The sequence below is a fragment of the Acipenser ruthenus genome, chromosome 33 (genome assembly GCF_902713425.1).
Source record: "Acipenser ruthenus chromosome 33, fAciRut3.2 maternal haplotype, whole genome shotgun sequence".
NCBI lineage: Eukaryota > Metazoa > Chordata > Actinopteri > Acipenseriformes > Acipenseridae > Acipenser > Acipenser ruthenus.
Window position 1 is genome coordinate 8,301,590 of NC_081221.1, and position 17,636 is coordinate 8,319,225.

At 40.9% G+C, this 17,636-nt stretch overlaps 1 protein-coding gene across 1 annotated transcript in view; it reads right to left on the reverse strand.

Annotated features, from left to right (window-relative positions):
- Window positions 1–5,413, reverse strand: part of gosr2 (golgi SNAP receptor complex member 2) — a 35,446-nt gene extending 30,033 nt beyond the window's left edge. The window contains exon 1 of the mRNA XM_034055814.3: window positions 5,192–5,413. Coding sequence (XP_033911705.1) covers window positions 5,192–5,220 — 29 coding nt within the window. The 5' untranslated portion in view covers window positions 5,221–5,413. The remainder of the gene's footprint in view (window positions 1–5,191) is intronic.
- Window positions 5,414–17,636: the final 12,223 nt, after the last annotated feature.

The window sequence follows — 17,636 nt, forward strand, 5'->3', positions numbered from 1 at the left end:
ATTGACGTTGTTTAAAATGTAACCGTCACAAGATTTAACATTGTCTGGGAACAACAGGGTTAAGAGAAATCTTTTCATATCCTTCAAAGATTTGAGTTGGTTCAGTGCCCTTGCAGGTACATAGCATGAATGAGGATCCTGACAGTCCCTTTTCCCAAATCTCTTTTATTCATGATGTTCGCTACTTTATGCAGTAAAATAGTCTGTTTTTACAGTCATAGTCATGTTAATAGTTTTCACAGCTGAATGTTTTGTCTCTAGCTCATTGTGTCCACAAACTGGTGCCAAAATTGAATTCAAAATTGAAATCAAAACTCTTATTAATTATTGATTCTCCCTCCCCATTCTTTCCCTAAATCATAATTGTGGTTAAATTAGTATAGACTGTCAAAAATTGTCTGTTAGGGTTAACAGCTTTACATTTTCACTTTACATAGAAATCTCCTAGCCCCTGATAAAATTAACTGATGACAATTTAGTCTTATTTGAAAGTTTCAGGTATTTCAAAAGATCACGTCAGTAACATTGCCAAGTACTGGTTGGAGCATGGTGTGGCTCGTCCAGAAAATCGTGGAGGCAGTCGTGTTAAAGCTGATATGGTGGAGAAGAAGGAGCAGGTTCGGGCACACATCCAGTCATTCATTTGCCTGGCCAACCACTATTCCCGCCGTGGGGCACCAGGTCGAAAATACCTGCCAACTGATTTAAATATTCAAAAGATGCATCAGCTGTTCCTCGAACAAAACCACGTTCAGGTGTCATACTCGCTGTACTACAGCATCTTTATGTATGACTTTAATCTTGGATTCGGGCACCCAGCTAAGGATATTTGCAGTACCTGAGTGAAATTCCGCCTGCGTCTGAAGAACCCCAAGCTCTCTGAAGAAAATAAACTTAGGCTAGGAAGTTTTATGACATTCTTAACAGCGTGGCAGATTCCTTCAGTGTGCTTTGACGTCATGGAAAACCTTGTTCTTCTTAAGTCCCCAATAGGACAATCGTACTACTCCAGACAGTTGTATTTGTATGCGTTTGGTGTTGTTCACCATCGTGGGAGAAACCAGCCGCAGGGGAAAGATAACATTGATTTATATGTGTGGCTTGAGAACTAGCATAAAAAAACAGCAATATGATTGCCTCTGCATTGTCACACTACTTCCGTTCTGTAGTAGCTGAGAAACTGAAAAATCACCAAGAACTTTGTCTTTTCTCCGACTCCTGTTACGGGCACAATAAAAACATCAACTTCTTGTCAATGCTATTTGCTTTGCACAAGCAGCAACAGCCACACCTTAGGATTAACTACTACTTTCCCATCCGGGGGCACAGTTTTCTCCCTGCTGATCGTGGTTTCGGTAGAATTGAACAAGAGCTACACCATTCTGCTACCGGATGAATACATTGATGTTCTTCGTAAACACGGAAATGTACACATCTACGGAGGTGACTAGGTATGCTGGGATTTTAAGGCAGCTGTGACCAAGGTGGTAAAGTCCCAGCATTCATTTAAGATCAGTGATGCCAGAGCTATTCAAATCAACAACAATAAGCTTGGTTTTCACAAAGTCTATGGAGGATATTTCTGTCATCACACCCGACTCGTGGCAAGACCTGGGAACGGTTTCAGCCAAGAATCAGCCCAATGGTGAACTGTGTTAAACCTGCAAAAAAGACTGACATTCTCAAGCTCACTGATGAACTTGGAATTGGGCAGAATGTTCGAGACTTTTATGAAGGTGCTTTGTCAGATGTTTTTGTAATTTATTTGTTTTTATGACTTATAGTTTCACTTCAGCTATTCTGAGCTTTGGAGCAATTATTTGACAAAAACTGGATCTCAAATTACTGAAATAGGATGTGATAGCAGATAACTCATATAATTTTCAATTAATTCTAATCAGGGGTGTAGTGCTGGGGGAGCGCTGCTCCCTCACTTCTCTTGGGCATCACTTCTGTATTTAACGTGTAGAATATTTAACTGCTTTGCTCCTATTAATATATGGAGATAGATATACATGTGTATAACCCATACAAATAAGCAAATAATACAATAACCGTAAGAAACCATTGAGAGATAAATAATGAAAAAAGTTTGAATATAGCGTGCCTGGTCTGGAACAACAGGTGTGCATAATGTAGAGAGGTGAAAAGAACCTGAATCAACGCTGTGCTAAGGTGTCAGCGTTTTACAATTAGATGTAATAACTGGAACAATTCTTTTTTTAGACCTATATATAAGAAATAATGTAGGTAACATAAGCTAAAAATGTATTTAAAAGATAAAACTCAATCGCAACAAACAAATAAAAGGTACCTGTGGCCTTACACATCGTTTTTTGCAAACGGATGCACTTCTGTTTCAAAACCTCAGTCTCATTAGCTCTTAAGTGGCTGCAACAGGACAGTGAGACAAGCTGATTCTGGACCAAACCATTCAGTATACGAGAAGGGGGGAGTGTTACGCATAGGATTAGTAATAATGACGGCGTTTTAATCATGTGTGTAGATAATAGCGACCCCTCACTTTTAAATATAGCACTACACCACTGATTCTAATGTGTTATGGTTTGGATGCATTTAGCCTTTGTTTGTTTTCACTGATTTCCTTTGGTGACACAGATCACCTCCAGTCAGTAAAGCAGTGATGGGGAACCCTGATCCTGGGGGGCTGCAGTCCTGCAGGTTTTGTGTATCACTTTACATCCCCGCCTGCTTACAACTTGGAAACAATGCTTAATGGGTTCAATTTAGAAAACAATGGTTCAATTAAGTAATTGAGAGTTGAGGTGGAGCAAAAACCAGAAGACACTGTGGCCCTCCAGGACCAGGGTTCCCCACCACTGCAGTAAAGGGTTAATATTAAATATTATAATCCTCTGCTGTCAAATTGGTGTATATTGTTAATTTTCAGGATTTCAACCTTTTTTTTTGGTATCCTAGTAGGGCTGCAACGAAGGGTACATTTTGACATTCAAAGGTTCGGAACACATTACCGAAGTAAGGTTCAAACCTTCAATGGTACTCATTTGCAGAATTTATTGGAGACGTCACCATAGCTACTTGTTTATATTTGATTGAAAATCCTATTTTACAGGTAATCCATATAAATGGAATAAAACAAACATTCACATGTAGTTTAAAAATACGTTAAAGAAAAGTAATCATGTAATCACATTGTTTTTACACATAATTGAGCTTGCTTGCGATCTATACAGTAAGCTTGCATTGCACCAGCACCAACTGCAGCGGACAAAGCTTTATTTAACAGTCACCGTTCCAAGCAGGTTATCAGTCACATTTTACTACTACTAAAAACATTAATAATACAGTACTAATAATAATATGAACTTGTCAAGTGACCCCAGAGATTGGTTATGCCTCCATGATACGAGTTGCTTGCACAGTTGCATTCAACATTTTTTTTTGGTTGTCTGGGCATAACATAAAAATCCCAAACAGCAGAGAGGTTTTGAGACATTTCTTTTAAATACAGCTTACATTATACAACGCTTTGCTGTCGAGATGGCGAATAAAGAAATTAAAGGTCTGGCTCTGGACAACAGGAGCTGGAGCGGGGATGGGGCGGACCGTGCTGTTTTTGAAATTAAAATGATTTGTGTTATCGTATATTTTGTATGTACACTATATATTCAGTACATATTTTACTGAAGCACTACAATCACTAGAGGTACGAGCCCACTGCTTTGGATACTATATATACCCTGCTCCAGTTGTACGTAATGTATAACAATGTACTAGGGGATTTTATTAACAACTTGTGTTTTATGTAATATGCATTACACAAATCAAAATATCGAGTGAGTGAGAGGTAATGTGTTATTTATAGTATTCACACATTGTCAAACAGTTTATGTTAATAGGAAGAAAAACAAAACAAAAACCACATACAGTGCGTGAACCTGTCTGACAAATCTTCGAAGGTTTAAAACAATCTTTGAACCCCTGGCTAGCGAACAAACCTTCAAACCTTCGAACCTTCAGCCACAGCCCTATATCCTAGTGATAATGTGGTCATTTCATTGTGGCAGTGTGGCATCCTTGCTCGTCAGTGCTGACCTATGGTTGGCTTTGCTTTAAATTGCTAAATTGTCCACATTATCAGATTTCAAAGTTTTTATGTAGATAACTAGATTACCGTATTTTGAATAATTTTAAGCAATTTATTTGATGAACCCTTGTCAATGAGCCTCTGTAATACTGAAAATCACTGACTTTTCTTTCAAGGGTTTGTTCATGTTGGCATCAACATGACAGTTAATATGCAATGTAAAAGCAGAAAACTTGAAATGTATATAAAAAAAAAAATTAAAAAAGCCTAAACGTAATTGTTGTCTGCAGAATTATTTGATGTCAGATTTGTTAATGTTTACTAATTCCTTGTGACTTTGATTAATCAATTTTCTTAATTGAGTGGAATGTGGATATGTCTTGTTTTGTAAGAAAACGTCCAACAATGGCTATATAGCCTTTTGCTGAATTTCTTTCATTTTAAATTCTCATTTGTTTAGTTATTCCATTTGAAAAACACCTAATGTGGAGTTAATTTATTTATTCAGAAAAGAACAATAAAAAAGATCATTTACCAAACATAGGAAAAATTGGTGTGTGGTTTTGCATCTAAACTCTTCATTCATTCATTCATTCATACATTCATATATATATATATATATATATATATATATATATATATATATATATATATATATATATATATTCAAACTACTCTATATATAACCACCAAGATGAATTGTTGGATTGTTTTAACTTGATCCAAAACATACATATACATATATATATATATATATATATATATATATATATATATATATATATATATATATAACGTTTCAACTACATTTAACATTTTGGCACGTTAGCAAATTTTGACGAAATAGCAAAAATTTCCGTTACACCGGTCTAGTACAGTAACTGAGTTTTGAAATCCCTTCAGCCAGTAATAATACTACTGCTAGTATTATTAATAATTAGTAATACAACATGATACATTTTCAAATCTTTGGGATATACACGTTTAATTATACACGTTAACACCAGGTATATTTATTTCTGTGAGTCTTACATTAGACAGATAGCATTACTTACATTAAGGTTTCAATATAAAACAAAATTAATGTCAATTGTCGGTAATATGACGTAAAGAACAACTTACTTATTTGTCTGGTGATAAAGCGTCTCCATTTCTGCCACAACCCACGTATACAACAGTTAAACAGAGATTAACCAAATTAATATATTTATTATTTATATTTGTGTAAAAGTTTCTGTTTTATTCACGAGATGAAAGTACAGCCAGGAAGCACACGTCATCACCGAGCAACCGTAGGACCTCAAATTCAGTAGCACGCAGCGCTGCCTGAACTTCGGAGAAAAAGGGTGAAGAGTCACAAGAGGTGTCCGAGGTTGCGAAAACAGCTGATTTTCTGAAGCCGCGTAAAGGTTATAGAGCTTTCATATAAACATATTTTCAGATTTTTGTAAGACAGACCACGTGATATTTTTAATAGACCACTTTCATATTGTGTACAGTCTGAGGTCTTTAAAGCGCCATTACAGAACTCAACATAAGATGCAAAGTTTAATACGAACTTGATGTTAGGCAAGTAAACGACTTGGGGATTTCTTAATGATAGTTTTTTTAAACGTATTTATTTTTTGTTATTTGGTGATATATGGTTATACTTTAGCAGTGATTTAGATACATTCATTCCAGTAACAATATTGCAATTTCCAAGTTTGTTATTTGGTGCCACAGATGTTTGAAGCTGTATTGTTGCACGGCTGATGAGCCGACCCCCCTCCCCCACATAACCTTAACCAACCTTTTACTCAAAAACAGCTTGTGCTACAGACTTCACGGCAAATCCTAAAATGGTAAAAAAAAAAATAAATAAATAAATTTGAAAGAAAACAAAAGCAAGCTACACCTTAACAAGGTTTTTGACCTTGGGGTGAAACCCCAAAAATAAAAATCTCAAAAATGACCAAGAAAAGGTCAAGGTCAAGGTCTCGGCTTCATCTGTGCAAAATTTCAGGAAGGTAATATTTTTGGTTTGCTTTGAAAACATTTCTAAGAAACCTTAATAATCTTCAGGTAACAAACATACATCAGTGGGGGAAAAAAGTCAGTACCTTTTATTGTAGGGAAAAAATTACTTTTTTCCAACAAAGGTCACGCCAGTCAACGACCCCTTCTCTCTCTCCACAGTTTCTCAGTCTTTTTGAGATCTTGATTCTACAACTTGTAGCCTCTTGAGGAAGATGTAGTGAGACTAGGGCATATAACACTGCAAAGAATGTTGCCATGGGGTAGCGGTACTGCTGTGATTTCCCACCAGGGTGCATGAATTGTATAAATGTCCCCCAAATCCTCAGAAATGTTTTCAATCATAATGCAATTAAGTGCAGCATTACTCTGTAAAAAGACTTTCCTCCATTTTTGGAGCGTGCATAGTAATGATCACATGCTGCTTGAAAAACTTTCCCGACAATTTTTGAAGAAACATGTTTCCTCGTGTATGCTGGGCATTAGAAACTAGGTTTTTCAACGTGCCTCTCTAAACCACAAGTTATTTGATTTTATTCAACATGTAAAATGCATGTGAATAGCGTGAACTGTCACTAGAACTGAATTGTTTTACTTACTAAGTACCAGAAGTGGGCGTGATTGTGTGAAGAAGAAGAAGAAATATTAAATAAATAGAAACTTAACCACAAGGTTAAATGAAAAAGAGTGCGGGTGAGTGCAAAGTTCTCTATAATGACTATTAGGAGTTTATGTTGACTCAGAAATGTCTTCATCTAGACAATGTGTGGAAGCTATAAAAAAGGCCAACAAGATGCTCGGATATATTGTGAGAAGTGTTGAATTTAAATCAAGGGAAGTAATGTTAAAACTTTACAATGCATTAGTAAGACCTCACCTAGAATATTGTGTTGAGTTCTGGTCATCTCGTTACAAAAAGGATATTGCTGCTCTAGAAAGAGTGCAAAGAAGAGCGACCAGAATTATCACGAGTTTAAAAGGCATGTTGTATGCAGACAGGCTAAAATAATTGAATCTATTCAGTCTTGAACAAAGAAGACTACGCGGCGCTCTGATTCAAACATTCAAAATCCTAAAAGGTATAGACAATGTCGACCCAGGGGACTTTTTTGACCTGAAAAAAGAAACAAGGACCAGGGGTCACAAATGGAGATGAGATAAAGGGGCATTCAGAACAGAAAATAGGAGGCACTTTTTTGCACAGAGAATTGTGAGGGTCTGGAACCAACTCCCCAGTAATGTTGTTGAAGTTGACACCCTGGGATCCTTCAAGAAGCTGCTTGATGAGATTCTGGGATCAATAAGCTACTAACAACCAAATGAGCAACATGGGCCAAATGGCCTCCTCTCGTTTGTAAACTTTCTTATGATCTTATTATATTAATTTATTTTCTTAAAAAATCCTATTAACCCTTAGTGGTCCATTTATTCAGCACGTGTCAGGCGCTTCAGGTACAATTTATTTTCACACGCGCAGTTTATTTTAGACGCAGTGTTTAAAAGTATTTTTTTTCACAGTAAAACAGGTTTAAAAGGCACTGCATATCAACAGGACACTCAGTACTGCATCTCCAGCCCCACCCCACCCCTTGTTCGCAATATTTTTCAAACGCCTCTTAATGATAAATCATCTCTTGATCACTCGTTTTATCACCAAACTCATCAATAATGCGATCCAAGTCGTTATTTTATTACTATAACATCTAAAAAAAAGCTCTGCAAATGTCTGTGATGTTCTTTGGGCGCTGGATGCGGAAGCATCCTCTCGTTTGTAAACTTTCTTATGTTGTTATGTTCTTAATGAAAAACGGTATGATCCTTAGACCTGTATGAATATTAGATTGAGAACAGGGGGATATGTAAAAGGTTCATGAGCAGTTTAATGCACTGGCAGTTCTATAGGCGGTCTACCAGGCTGAGCATCCAAATATTCCTGCCCGTCCCTATACCTCGCCTCTGCTCAGAGAAGTCAGTGACTGCTGGTCTGCAGCTGCGGTGCAGAATCCGCTTAACACTTATTTATGTTGTTTGTTAACTATATCCAACTATATCCAATATGCCAATTGATGCTAACAATTAATTCCAGTTCTATGTGGTGGAAGAAGAGGTGGAGCTCTGTTTTAAAAGTGTGTGTGTGCGTGTGTGTGCGTACATGGTTTGGTACGGCTTTGCTGAAGAATAACTTGAGATTCCCGATTCCCATTAAACCAGTTAAACGGGATCTTGACTGCTGAAATCTCGTGAGCCACAAGCACGATTCCTGCTCCGGTTTACATGGGTTTTTACATATATTTTTATTGCTAGAAAGCGATTGACCCTGCCCTTAAAGCCGTGCTGACCAAAGGACGTTATTTTGCTGTTTCACGATGTATTTGCGTGACAATGTCACATAGTCATGACTGTAGTGTCGATTTTTACGTGCATGTAAACCCAGCCATTGTCTCTCGGCATGAGCATTAACTTCACTAAAAACAAACCAATAAAAACACGATATCTACTCAAGATCTTTCAGTCAATCCAACTTATGTCTGATAACACATATGTTAATGTATAGACAAATACAAGTGTTAGATGAAATGAACTTCAATGGCCATGCAATGCACAGCAGTAAGTGATGGCATAAGTGCAGCTACAGAGTTCTGAGCTATTGTTAGAATGGTACCACAGCGGTACCATTTTTATATGTTGACATCCCAACAGTATCACTGGTATTAACCAGTAAACACTGGTAATCCATTGAAGCATCAACACAGTTCCACACAATTGTCTTGCTGTATCAGAATAACAATGCAGTATTTGTTCCAAATTCATTGTGTTTCTATTGCTGATATTGCTGTAATCTGCTAATAGTTCTGGATGTGTTTCTTCAGAGAAATGCACTGGTATTATAATGGTATTCCAATGATATGTTTTCTAATCAGGTATCTGGGTGGGAGACGTCAGCTGCAGTATCAGATTTTACTGATCAGGTTGGTTAGGTGGCTAAGTCGGGGTGCCTCCTCCCCCTGGGCAAGAACTCAGTTAATACTCCAGCATGTATCAATGTTCAGCTCTTTACTGAAGTTGATTTTAGTATTCGCCATGAACCAGATATTACATTAAGTTTCCCTACCTGAGGGTCAATTATTAAGCAGGAATATCTGCTGCTATTATGAACCAAAAAATGTATTACGAATGCTCTACAGAAACCTCATTGTTAAAATAAATATCAATAATGTTTGTGAATTCCTAATGCATTCATTTTACAGTATCTGAATTCTTAATTTGTTGAAAAAAAAGGGAGAATCAAAATACATTTTCAGCAAACCGAAGTTGATAAATTATTTCGTATTCAAAATGCATTCATTCTTCACTTTCTTAGAAAGCATTTTGAATGTTCCAGTGTCAGCATCCTTTTGGCATCCAATTAAAATCCACTTTCCATGCAAAAATGAAACTAATCTTGCAGGAATGCTTTCTGACTCTAAAGACTTGGATGTTGCAGGAGCCAGGTTTCAATCTGCTCAATGGAAATTAATTTGTCAGGGCAGGCTGAGTGAGACTCTGCTCATTTACATTCCCTGGATCGGGATGTTTTGTAGCAGGAACATGACACCCTGGGACCCTGCAGGGTGTTTTGTTGGTGGTTTAGGTGTGAATGATGGATCTGTTGTCTGGATCTGTCTAGGCCACATGACTGTGTCAGTTTCTGTTACACTAAGCAGATCACAGCTACAGCCCCCTGGGCTCATTGGGCGGGTTTGGGATTGACAAGGAGGAAAACATTGCAGGTCTGTCATAGATCCAGCTATGTAAAAATAAATGGGACTTTCCAATGCTGGAAATAACAGTCCGCTAGGTACAGACTACACTGCTAGGTAATTATGAGTGTCAGTACTAATTAGGTAATACAAACTGCTGGAAATAACAGCTATGTTCTCCGGATAGAATCGCCACCACATTTAACACGATGGGTAACAAAAGTTTATCTAAGGTGGAAACAGAACTATTTACATGACAATATTATCAAAAGAACACACTCTCAATGTACTGTACATTTTGAAAATGCATACTTAGCAGAAAGGGCAACACAGACGTTGTCATGCCAACTACATGCTTTTAGAATACTTGCATACCTTTTTTTCTTTTTTCTTAAGGGTAAGCACATGTTATTAGTAGGGCTGTCAGTGATTAAAACAGATGATTTTGATTAATCTCTTTGAGAGGTGTGTTCTACGAGACAGATGACTTGTTTTTGAAGTAGTGTTTCTATCTCTTTTGAGGGCCAAGACCTGGAGAGGGTCATTCACAGATGTAACCGGGATCCCTCGAAAGGGAGGAGGTCTCCAGTGGAATTGAAGTGCATAACCGGTGTCTGAGGTGCAATTGCGCCAGTAGTGCAGGTGGTGTTGTGCAAACGGGTGGGTCTGAGGCCGCAAGCCTTCAGGGAGGCTGCCTGGAGTGGTTCTGCTGGAACTGTCCCCCTGGGCACTGGTGCACTGGAGCCCCACATCCGGCATTCCCACGTCCTTGCTGCTGGCTCCTTGCCGCGGAGCCCACCAGGCTTCTGCCCAGGGCTTGCCCCTGGAACCCTGAAATCTGCAGCAAGGTGCCCGAAACTGCGCGTAGCTCCGAAACTAGCGGCTCAGGAAGGGTAACGTCATCCCAGGAAGCCACTAGGGAGAGCGCATGGAGGGTGGGGAGTGGAGGCCTGGGATTCCGTGACCGACGAAGGCGCCCCTAGGCTGGCTGCAGGGTTCTCACTTCAGAACAACGCCATTCTTTTTTGCATTCTCGATGCCAAGGCACCTCACACACAAGATGTGTTTGTCCTGCGGTGGCAATTTCCTCCTGCAGGACGTGCATGGGTGGAAAGTCGATATCGTAGTCGGGGTGCTTAGCTCTGGAGCATCAACGGGGCCGAAGCACCGAGGCGTCGAGCTGTGTAGCATCAGGCACTGAAAAACCCAGAGGGGTTTTGCTGGGTGAAGCGCCGAGGCGGTGAGTCCTTGAGGCACCGAGGGTGTCGAAACACCTTGGTACTGAGGCTATGGAGCAACAGGGACCTGAGGGTCTTGAGGGTACTGGGTGCAAGGCTAAAAAAGACCTTGAAGCGTCAAAGCGCTAAGGCGTACAGTCCTTGAGGTGCCGAAGGTGTCGCAGCACTGAGGGTATGGAGGGCAGGGGCACCAAGGCCAATGAGGACTCAATGTGAGAGTCTGGAACCAACTTCACAGTAATGTTGTTGAAGCTGACACCCTGGGATCCTTCAAGAAGCTGCTTGATGAGATTCTGGGATCAATAAGCTACTAACAACCAAACAATCAATAAGCTACTAACAACCAAATGAGCAAGATGGGCTGAATGGCCTCCTCTCGTTTGTAAGCTTTCTTATGTTCTTAGGCTCTGGGGCAGTGTGGCACCAAGGGCGCTGCTGCACAGGGCTCGAAAGGCCTTAAGGTGTCAAAACGCCTAGGCGTGTAGCTCTTGAGGCACCGAGGTTAGGAGGCTCTGAAGCACCGAGGACCCGAGGGTACCACGGGCATCGAGGCCTAGGCATGGGGCGCCCAAGTACCAAGGGCAAGCACCAAGGTACTGGGCTGCTTGCAATCACATAACCAGGATTAGCACGTAGCTTGCAACGGTGTGGAGTGTAGCCTGCAGACAGTTGCAGTACCGTCACACAACACACCTCTTTATGGATGAGTGGTGATGCGCGCGATCTGCTCAACACTAAGGCCAAGGCCTCATGAAGGAGCGCGCCGTTTATTTATTTATTTTTAAACTGCAATGCAGTAGAAGAGTAACAGTAAAAACAATAGTAATCAGTGGCCTGTAGGGGCGCTAGGCCGCATACACCGAGTGGGAGTACTGAGGTCCAAGGCTGGAATCACTGGAGGGTCGTGTTCTCCCTTCTATCTATCTCTTTTTTTTTTTTTAGCTGCAAGAAGCAGAGGAAATAATACTAAGAACATGCATCAAGTTAGAAGCAGGCTACAGTCGGCATGCGATGTAGGCTGATGAAGAAAGAGTTTTTTTTTAAATGAAACGCAGTTACGTATGTGTTAGCTCAGCCTTCAGTTGCCGAGTTTCTGATTCCTGGGAAGTGGCAAGTCTACTTCCAGCAAATAATTGCAAGGGAACTCACAAAAACTCGAAGAAGGAGCTCTAAAGAGTCAATCACAACTGGAAAAAGGGTTAGAGTAATGCTCACCACTTTACCTACCTGTCTGTGAAAGACAAAAGAGGCTGAGATCTCTGCTCAGTGATTATTTGTTACCTCAGTGAGGCTGGACCAAGGACGTCACTCCGCGGAGGGGCCTATCGGCAGCTTTGATATAAAATGCTCAGCAAATACCTGACAAGCAGGCATATCCCAAAAGTATGCAAACTGGCAGTCATCTTCGAATTGAAAGGGAACTACCTTGCTTTTGTGTGTGTTGGTTCGTACTGTTAGCTCCACCCCGCCCCCTTGTCTCTGAACGGCGCCGATTTTGAATCAGCTGTTTAAGCTTCTTATCAGAAAAGGACAGGCAGCTGTTAAAATTTAAGCTGCAGTAATTTCCCAATTTACTGTATTTTCTGATCAAAGCAATTAAAGGTTTCATTTCTCCTTACTGCTTTTCTATACTTTTCCATGAAGAACTTCTGCACGCTGTCACTCCCACGCTGTCGCTGTTAAAACTGCCTCAATTTAATAGAGTTTAATAAAAGACTGGTTTTCATATTAGAGTAGAAGACTGTTCCCCTAGGGTTGAAAGGGTGAGCTATTCCCTTATAAAAGTTTACCATAGTAAAAAACATAGCAAAGTGTGTAGCAAGTACTTGACAAATGTTCCACCTGTTGTCTTATTTTTAGCAGCAGTAGACTTGACCAGGCAATACCTCTATTTTTTAAGGAAAAGGTATATAAAATACATTTTTAGCTCTTTTTACTGATTTTCTTTAACTCATACAGTTTTGTTCTTTATTAGGTGTGTATCTTTAAGAAAGATGTACTTGTTCTATAAGGGGCTGTGGAAGGGTGGTGGGCAATTCACGGACACAAAGGAGACAGTACTTTATTTGTAACGCCACTCAGGCGCACTGATTTATTTTTACCCGTAGAGGGTGCTGTTGTTCGTGGCCTGAATACTGGCAACAGTAAACAGGACCACGGTCTTACCAATACAGGTACACAGTCCAGTGCACATACAACTGCTCGTAAATAATAATGAAAACCAAAGGCGAAAGAAAAAGGGAACATAAAACACACTAATAAAACTACAAACAAAAGTGTTGCTTACACAGTGCCCCCACTGCTGCTAAGCCGGTAAGAACGGGCCTCCGACCTACGCTCAGTTACTCTATACACTGGGGTGGCCGGAGTTCCCCGTACAACTAAAAACATCCCCTTGGGTACATAATTATTTCTTCTATTTATTTTGTCTTTAAATTATTTTAAGGCAGGCTGTTTTCCCCAGCCAGGCTTGCCTCGTTCTTGTTTTTAAAACTGACGTCTTCTGTCAGTGTCACTGTGTGTTCCCAAACACAGCCACCCGAATGCACAGCCAAGCACAGTTCTTATGGGCAGAGCAATCTCCCAAGGCCCGCCTCTCAGCCACTCAGAGAGAGGGAAAGCCAACACACCCTCTTCCCCACCTCTCCGTGTCATCACCATGACTGACGGGCGGATCCCACGAGACTGCTGCCCTCTACCTGCAGTTCCACGCATGTGCCAGATAGTCAGTCCAGATCTCCCCTGTTACAGGGGCTTACACACATTTCCTAGAGAGAGGAGATAGTTTCTGGTTAGATAGAGAGAAACATGTGAGGAGACGGCGATAGCACAAACAAAGGAAGGGATTAATTTCAATTACATAGGTTGTAAACGTGTTGGTTTTATTGTTTTGTAAAAGTTTGTACTCCATTATCGTGAATTCATGAAAGCCTGCAGGAGGATACAAAAAAGTCAAATAACAACCAAAAACAAATGGAACTGTGTTAATACTGTGGAAGCTTTGCTCTGTACTTTGTTTTTGGTCCCTTTTAAACGCTCTGTAAAGTGCCTTTTTTCGCTGAATATTTTTTTTAATTGATCTATTAAACCATTTTGGCAATTTTGTTTTAGATTTAGATTTGTCTACTTTTGGGATGTAATTGTTTTGTGCCTCTAGTACTACATTTTTAAAAAAACAGCCATCCTTTTTCTGTGGATGTTTTCTCTATTTTACTCCAATCTAATTCTTTTAGTCTCTTTTTCATACCTTCATAGTCTGCTTTTCTAAAACTGAAACCTTAGCTTTAGTCATTACTTTTTGGGTTTTAAAAATCACTTCAAATGAGACCATGTTGTTGCACAGTGCAGCTGTATGTACACATGGGGTCTGTGTTTGCTGCCCTTTGATTTGTGTTCAGTTCCGCCAGTCAGCTGCTTGCGCAGGACCAAGAGTCTGAGCGATCGGTCAGTGTGTATGTAAATGTGGCCTTATGTGTGTGAGCCAATAGGGCTTGGGGGGATCTCTATTTAGGAGCTGCCTGCAAGCAGCTCGGGCTGTGTTGTGGTGTCCTAACGTTTAATGAATAAACATCTGAATGAGATCTTGCTGCGGTAGTCTGGCTCTTGTTTGTTCCCCTGAAACACTACAATACGTAAATGTGGCAAAGTGGCTGCTGATTATGAACAGGTGCAGAGGTGATGCAGTGCAGAAATAATCACAAGTGAAAAACTGTAATCCAATGTGGAAACGTTATTTTTATTGTCAACACAAATCCTGGTCTGGCGACCAAACAATAAACCTCCGGCAATACACCCCTGGTGTAAAGCTCGGCAGGAAAATGATAATAATGATTTGTAAACAAAACAAATAATAACACGTTATCCGCTCCCACAATACTACATACACAAATCACCAGTCCGGGTGCGTGCAATAGTGCTCAAGGTGGGTGATAACAAATAACAGTGACAGTGGTGTTGTTCCAGGTAGTGCTGGCCCAAGGCGACAGCTCCGGAGACGTGTTAGCCATCTAGTGAATTTACAAACAAAAGACAATTGCTAACAGTGCTACAAACAAACAAAACACTCAAAAATACTTTTAATTCTTTTTGGGAACTCTCCCGTTCCTTCCAGTTCCATGCTTCTCTGAACCCAAGCGAAGGAAAAGATTTACAATTCTCCGGTCCCTTTATGTGTTCATGCATGACCCCTTGGTAAACGATTGCAGCTGACTCTACTGCGTGCAGCTACTACCTCGTTTACCTTCCGGGTCAATACGTTCCTGCAACGGAGTCTTGCCTTTTCCAGGCTGACCGACTTCCCGACTCAGGAAATGAACTGTCAGGCCAACGGGTCCAAAGCCTTTCCCCAGGCTGACCGACTTCCTGACTCAGGAAATGAACTGTCAGGCCAACTTAGCGCCCTTACAGGTCGGGAGGGAGATTTACAACCAGAACTCATTATATTTCTGTCATATATCCCACCGCTCAGAGTGGAGCCGAAGGAACACTCGGCTGAATCTATCTTTCCCATTACTCCCCCCACCCGGGAAAAATAATCTACATTTTGATGGTCTTTCCCTGCACGGTGTACCATATGGTACATGAAGGGCTGCAACGCCAGATACCACCGAGTTATCCGGGCATTGCTGTCCTTGGCATTGCTGTGGGGTGTGGTCTGTGACAAGATCAAATGAGTGTCCCAGCAGGTAGTATCGTAAAGAGTGAGTAGCCCATTTTTGACTACGGAGTAGTTGCGCTCCCGAGGTAGCATCTTTTTACTGATGTACAGTATCGGGTGTTCTACTCCATCTACCTTTTGAGACAAGACAGCAACCAAACCTACATCCGATGCGTCGGTTAGAGGATGAATCTTTTGGTGAAATCTGGTTTGATAAGAGTGGGGGCCTGATAAAGTCTACGCTTAATAGTATCAAACGCCCCCTGACACTCAGCTGACCACTTAATTAAATTTGGAGCACTCTTTTTAGTGAGGTCAACTAAGGGTTAACCACTGTGGCATATTCGGGGATAAAGCGGCGGTAATAACCGGCTAATCCCAGTAGTGACCTCACCTGAGTCTTGGTTTTGGGGATCGCTGCATCAACCAAAGCCTGGATTTTGGTGACTACAGGTCCCACCCTTCCATTCCCCATTAAAAATCCCAAATATTGACTCTCTGTCTTGGCAAACGCACATTTTCTCAAGTTAGCTGTCAGCCGGGCTACCCTTAGAGACTGAAGGACGACTGCAATCCTAGCCAAATGCTCTTCCAGGTGGAGCTGTAAATGACCACATCATCAATATACACTGCTGCATATTATTATTATTATTATTATTATTATTATTATTATTATTATTATTATTATTTATTTCTTAGCTGACGCCCTTATCCAGGGCAAGGTTTTAAAGTGAAACAGCACCTCTGGTGTTGAAAATGCATTTTTCTCTGTAGAACTGTTTGGTTAAGGGGATCTGCCAGTATCCCTTCGTCAGGTCCAAAGTGGAGATAAACCTCGCCTTACCCAGTCTGTCTAAAAGTTTGTCAACCCAAGGCATAGGGTACGCATCGAACTTGGCAATAGCGTTTACCTTCCTGAAATCCACGCAGAAGCGGTTGATGGACAATGTTGGACAATGCTTTGTTTAAAATTAAGTTCTTCTGGGGGGCTCCCGAGTGGCGCATCCAGTAAAGGCGCTCCACGTGGAGTGCAGGATGCGTTCTATATTCTGGACGTCGCGAGTTCGAGTCCAGGGGGCGGCGCTCAATTGGCCGAGCGCCACCCGGGGGGAGGGAGGGTTAGGTCGGCCAGGGTGTCCTCGGCTCACCGTGCACCAGCGACCCTTGTAGTCTGGCCGGGCGCCTGCGGGCTTGCCTGTAAGCTGCCCGAGAGCTGTTTGTCCTCCAACGCTGTAGCTCTTGGGTGGCTGCATGGTGAGTCCGCAGTGTGAAAAAAAGGGGTCGGCTGACGGCACACGCTTCGGAGGACAGTGTGTGTTCGTCTTCGCTCTCCCGAGTCAGCGCAGGGGTGGTAGCGGTGAGCTGAGCATAATAAAATAATTGGCGATTCCAAATTGGGAGAAAATAATAAAAATAATTGGCAACGACTAAATTTATATAAAAAAAAAAAAATTTAGTTCTTCTTGATTTTTTAAATTAAGGATGAAGTTGTGATATCACAAAACACATATTTCATATATCATTTTGTCTAGCAACGGCAAATACATATATTTCGTGCATAACTCCATTGGTCAAAATCTGTACATCTAATTTATCATTTTACGTTTTTAGTAGAATTAATGACTCTATTCCTAATTCCGCACAATAACTACTGATCAGCTGCTCCCCCTTAATTTCTCTGTCAGAATGCTGGTGTCTGACTCGAGCCTCTGTGTCGCTCATCATCGCTGTATCACAGCTAACTGTTCGAAAATGACAAGCTTGTCACCAAGTGCGTATAATGTTAACGCCCTATCTAAAATGTCAACCATGATTGGCTCTTGGTTTAAATGACGTTATATTATAGAAACCTTGAACAACCCTATAGGAGGCTGTGTGGTCCAGTGGTTAAAGAAAAGGGCTTGTAACCATGAGGT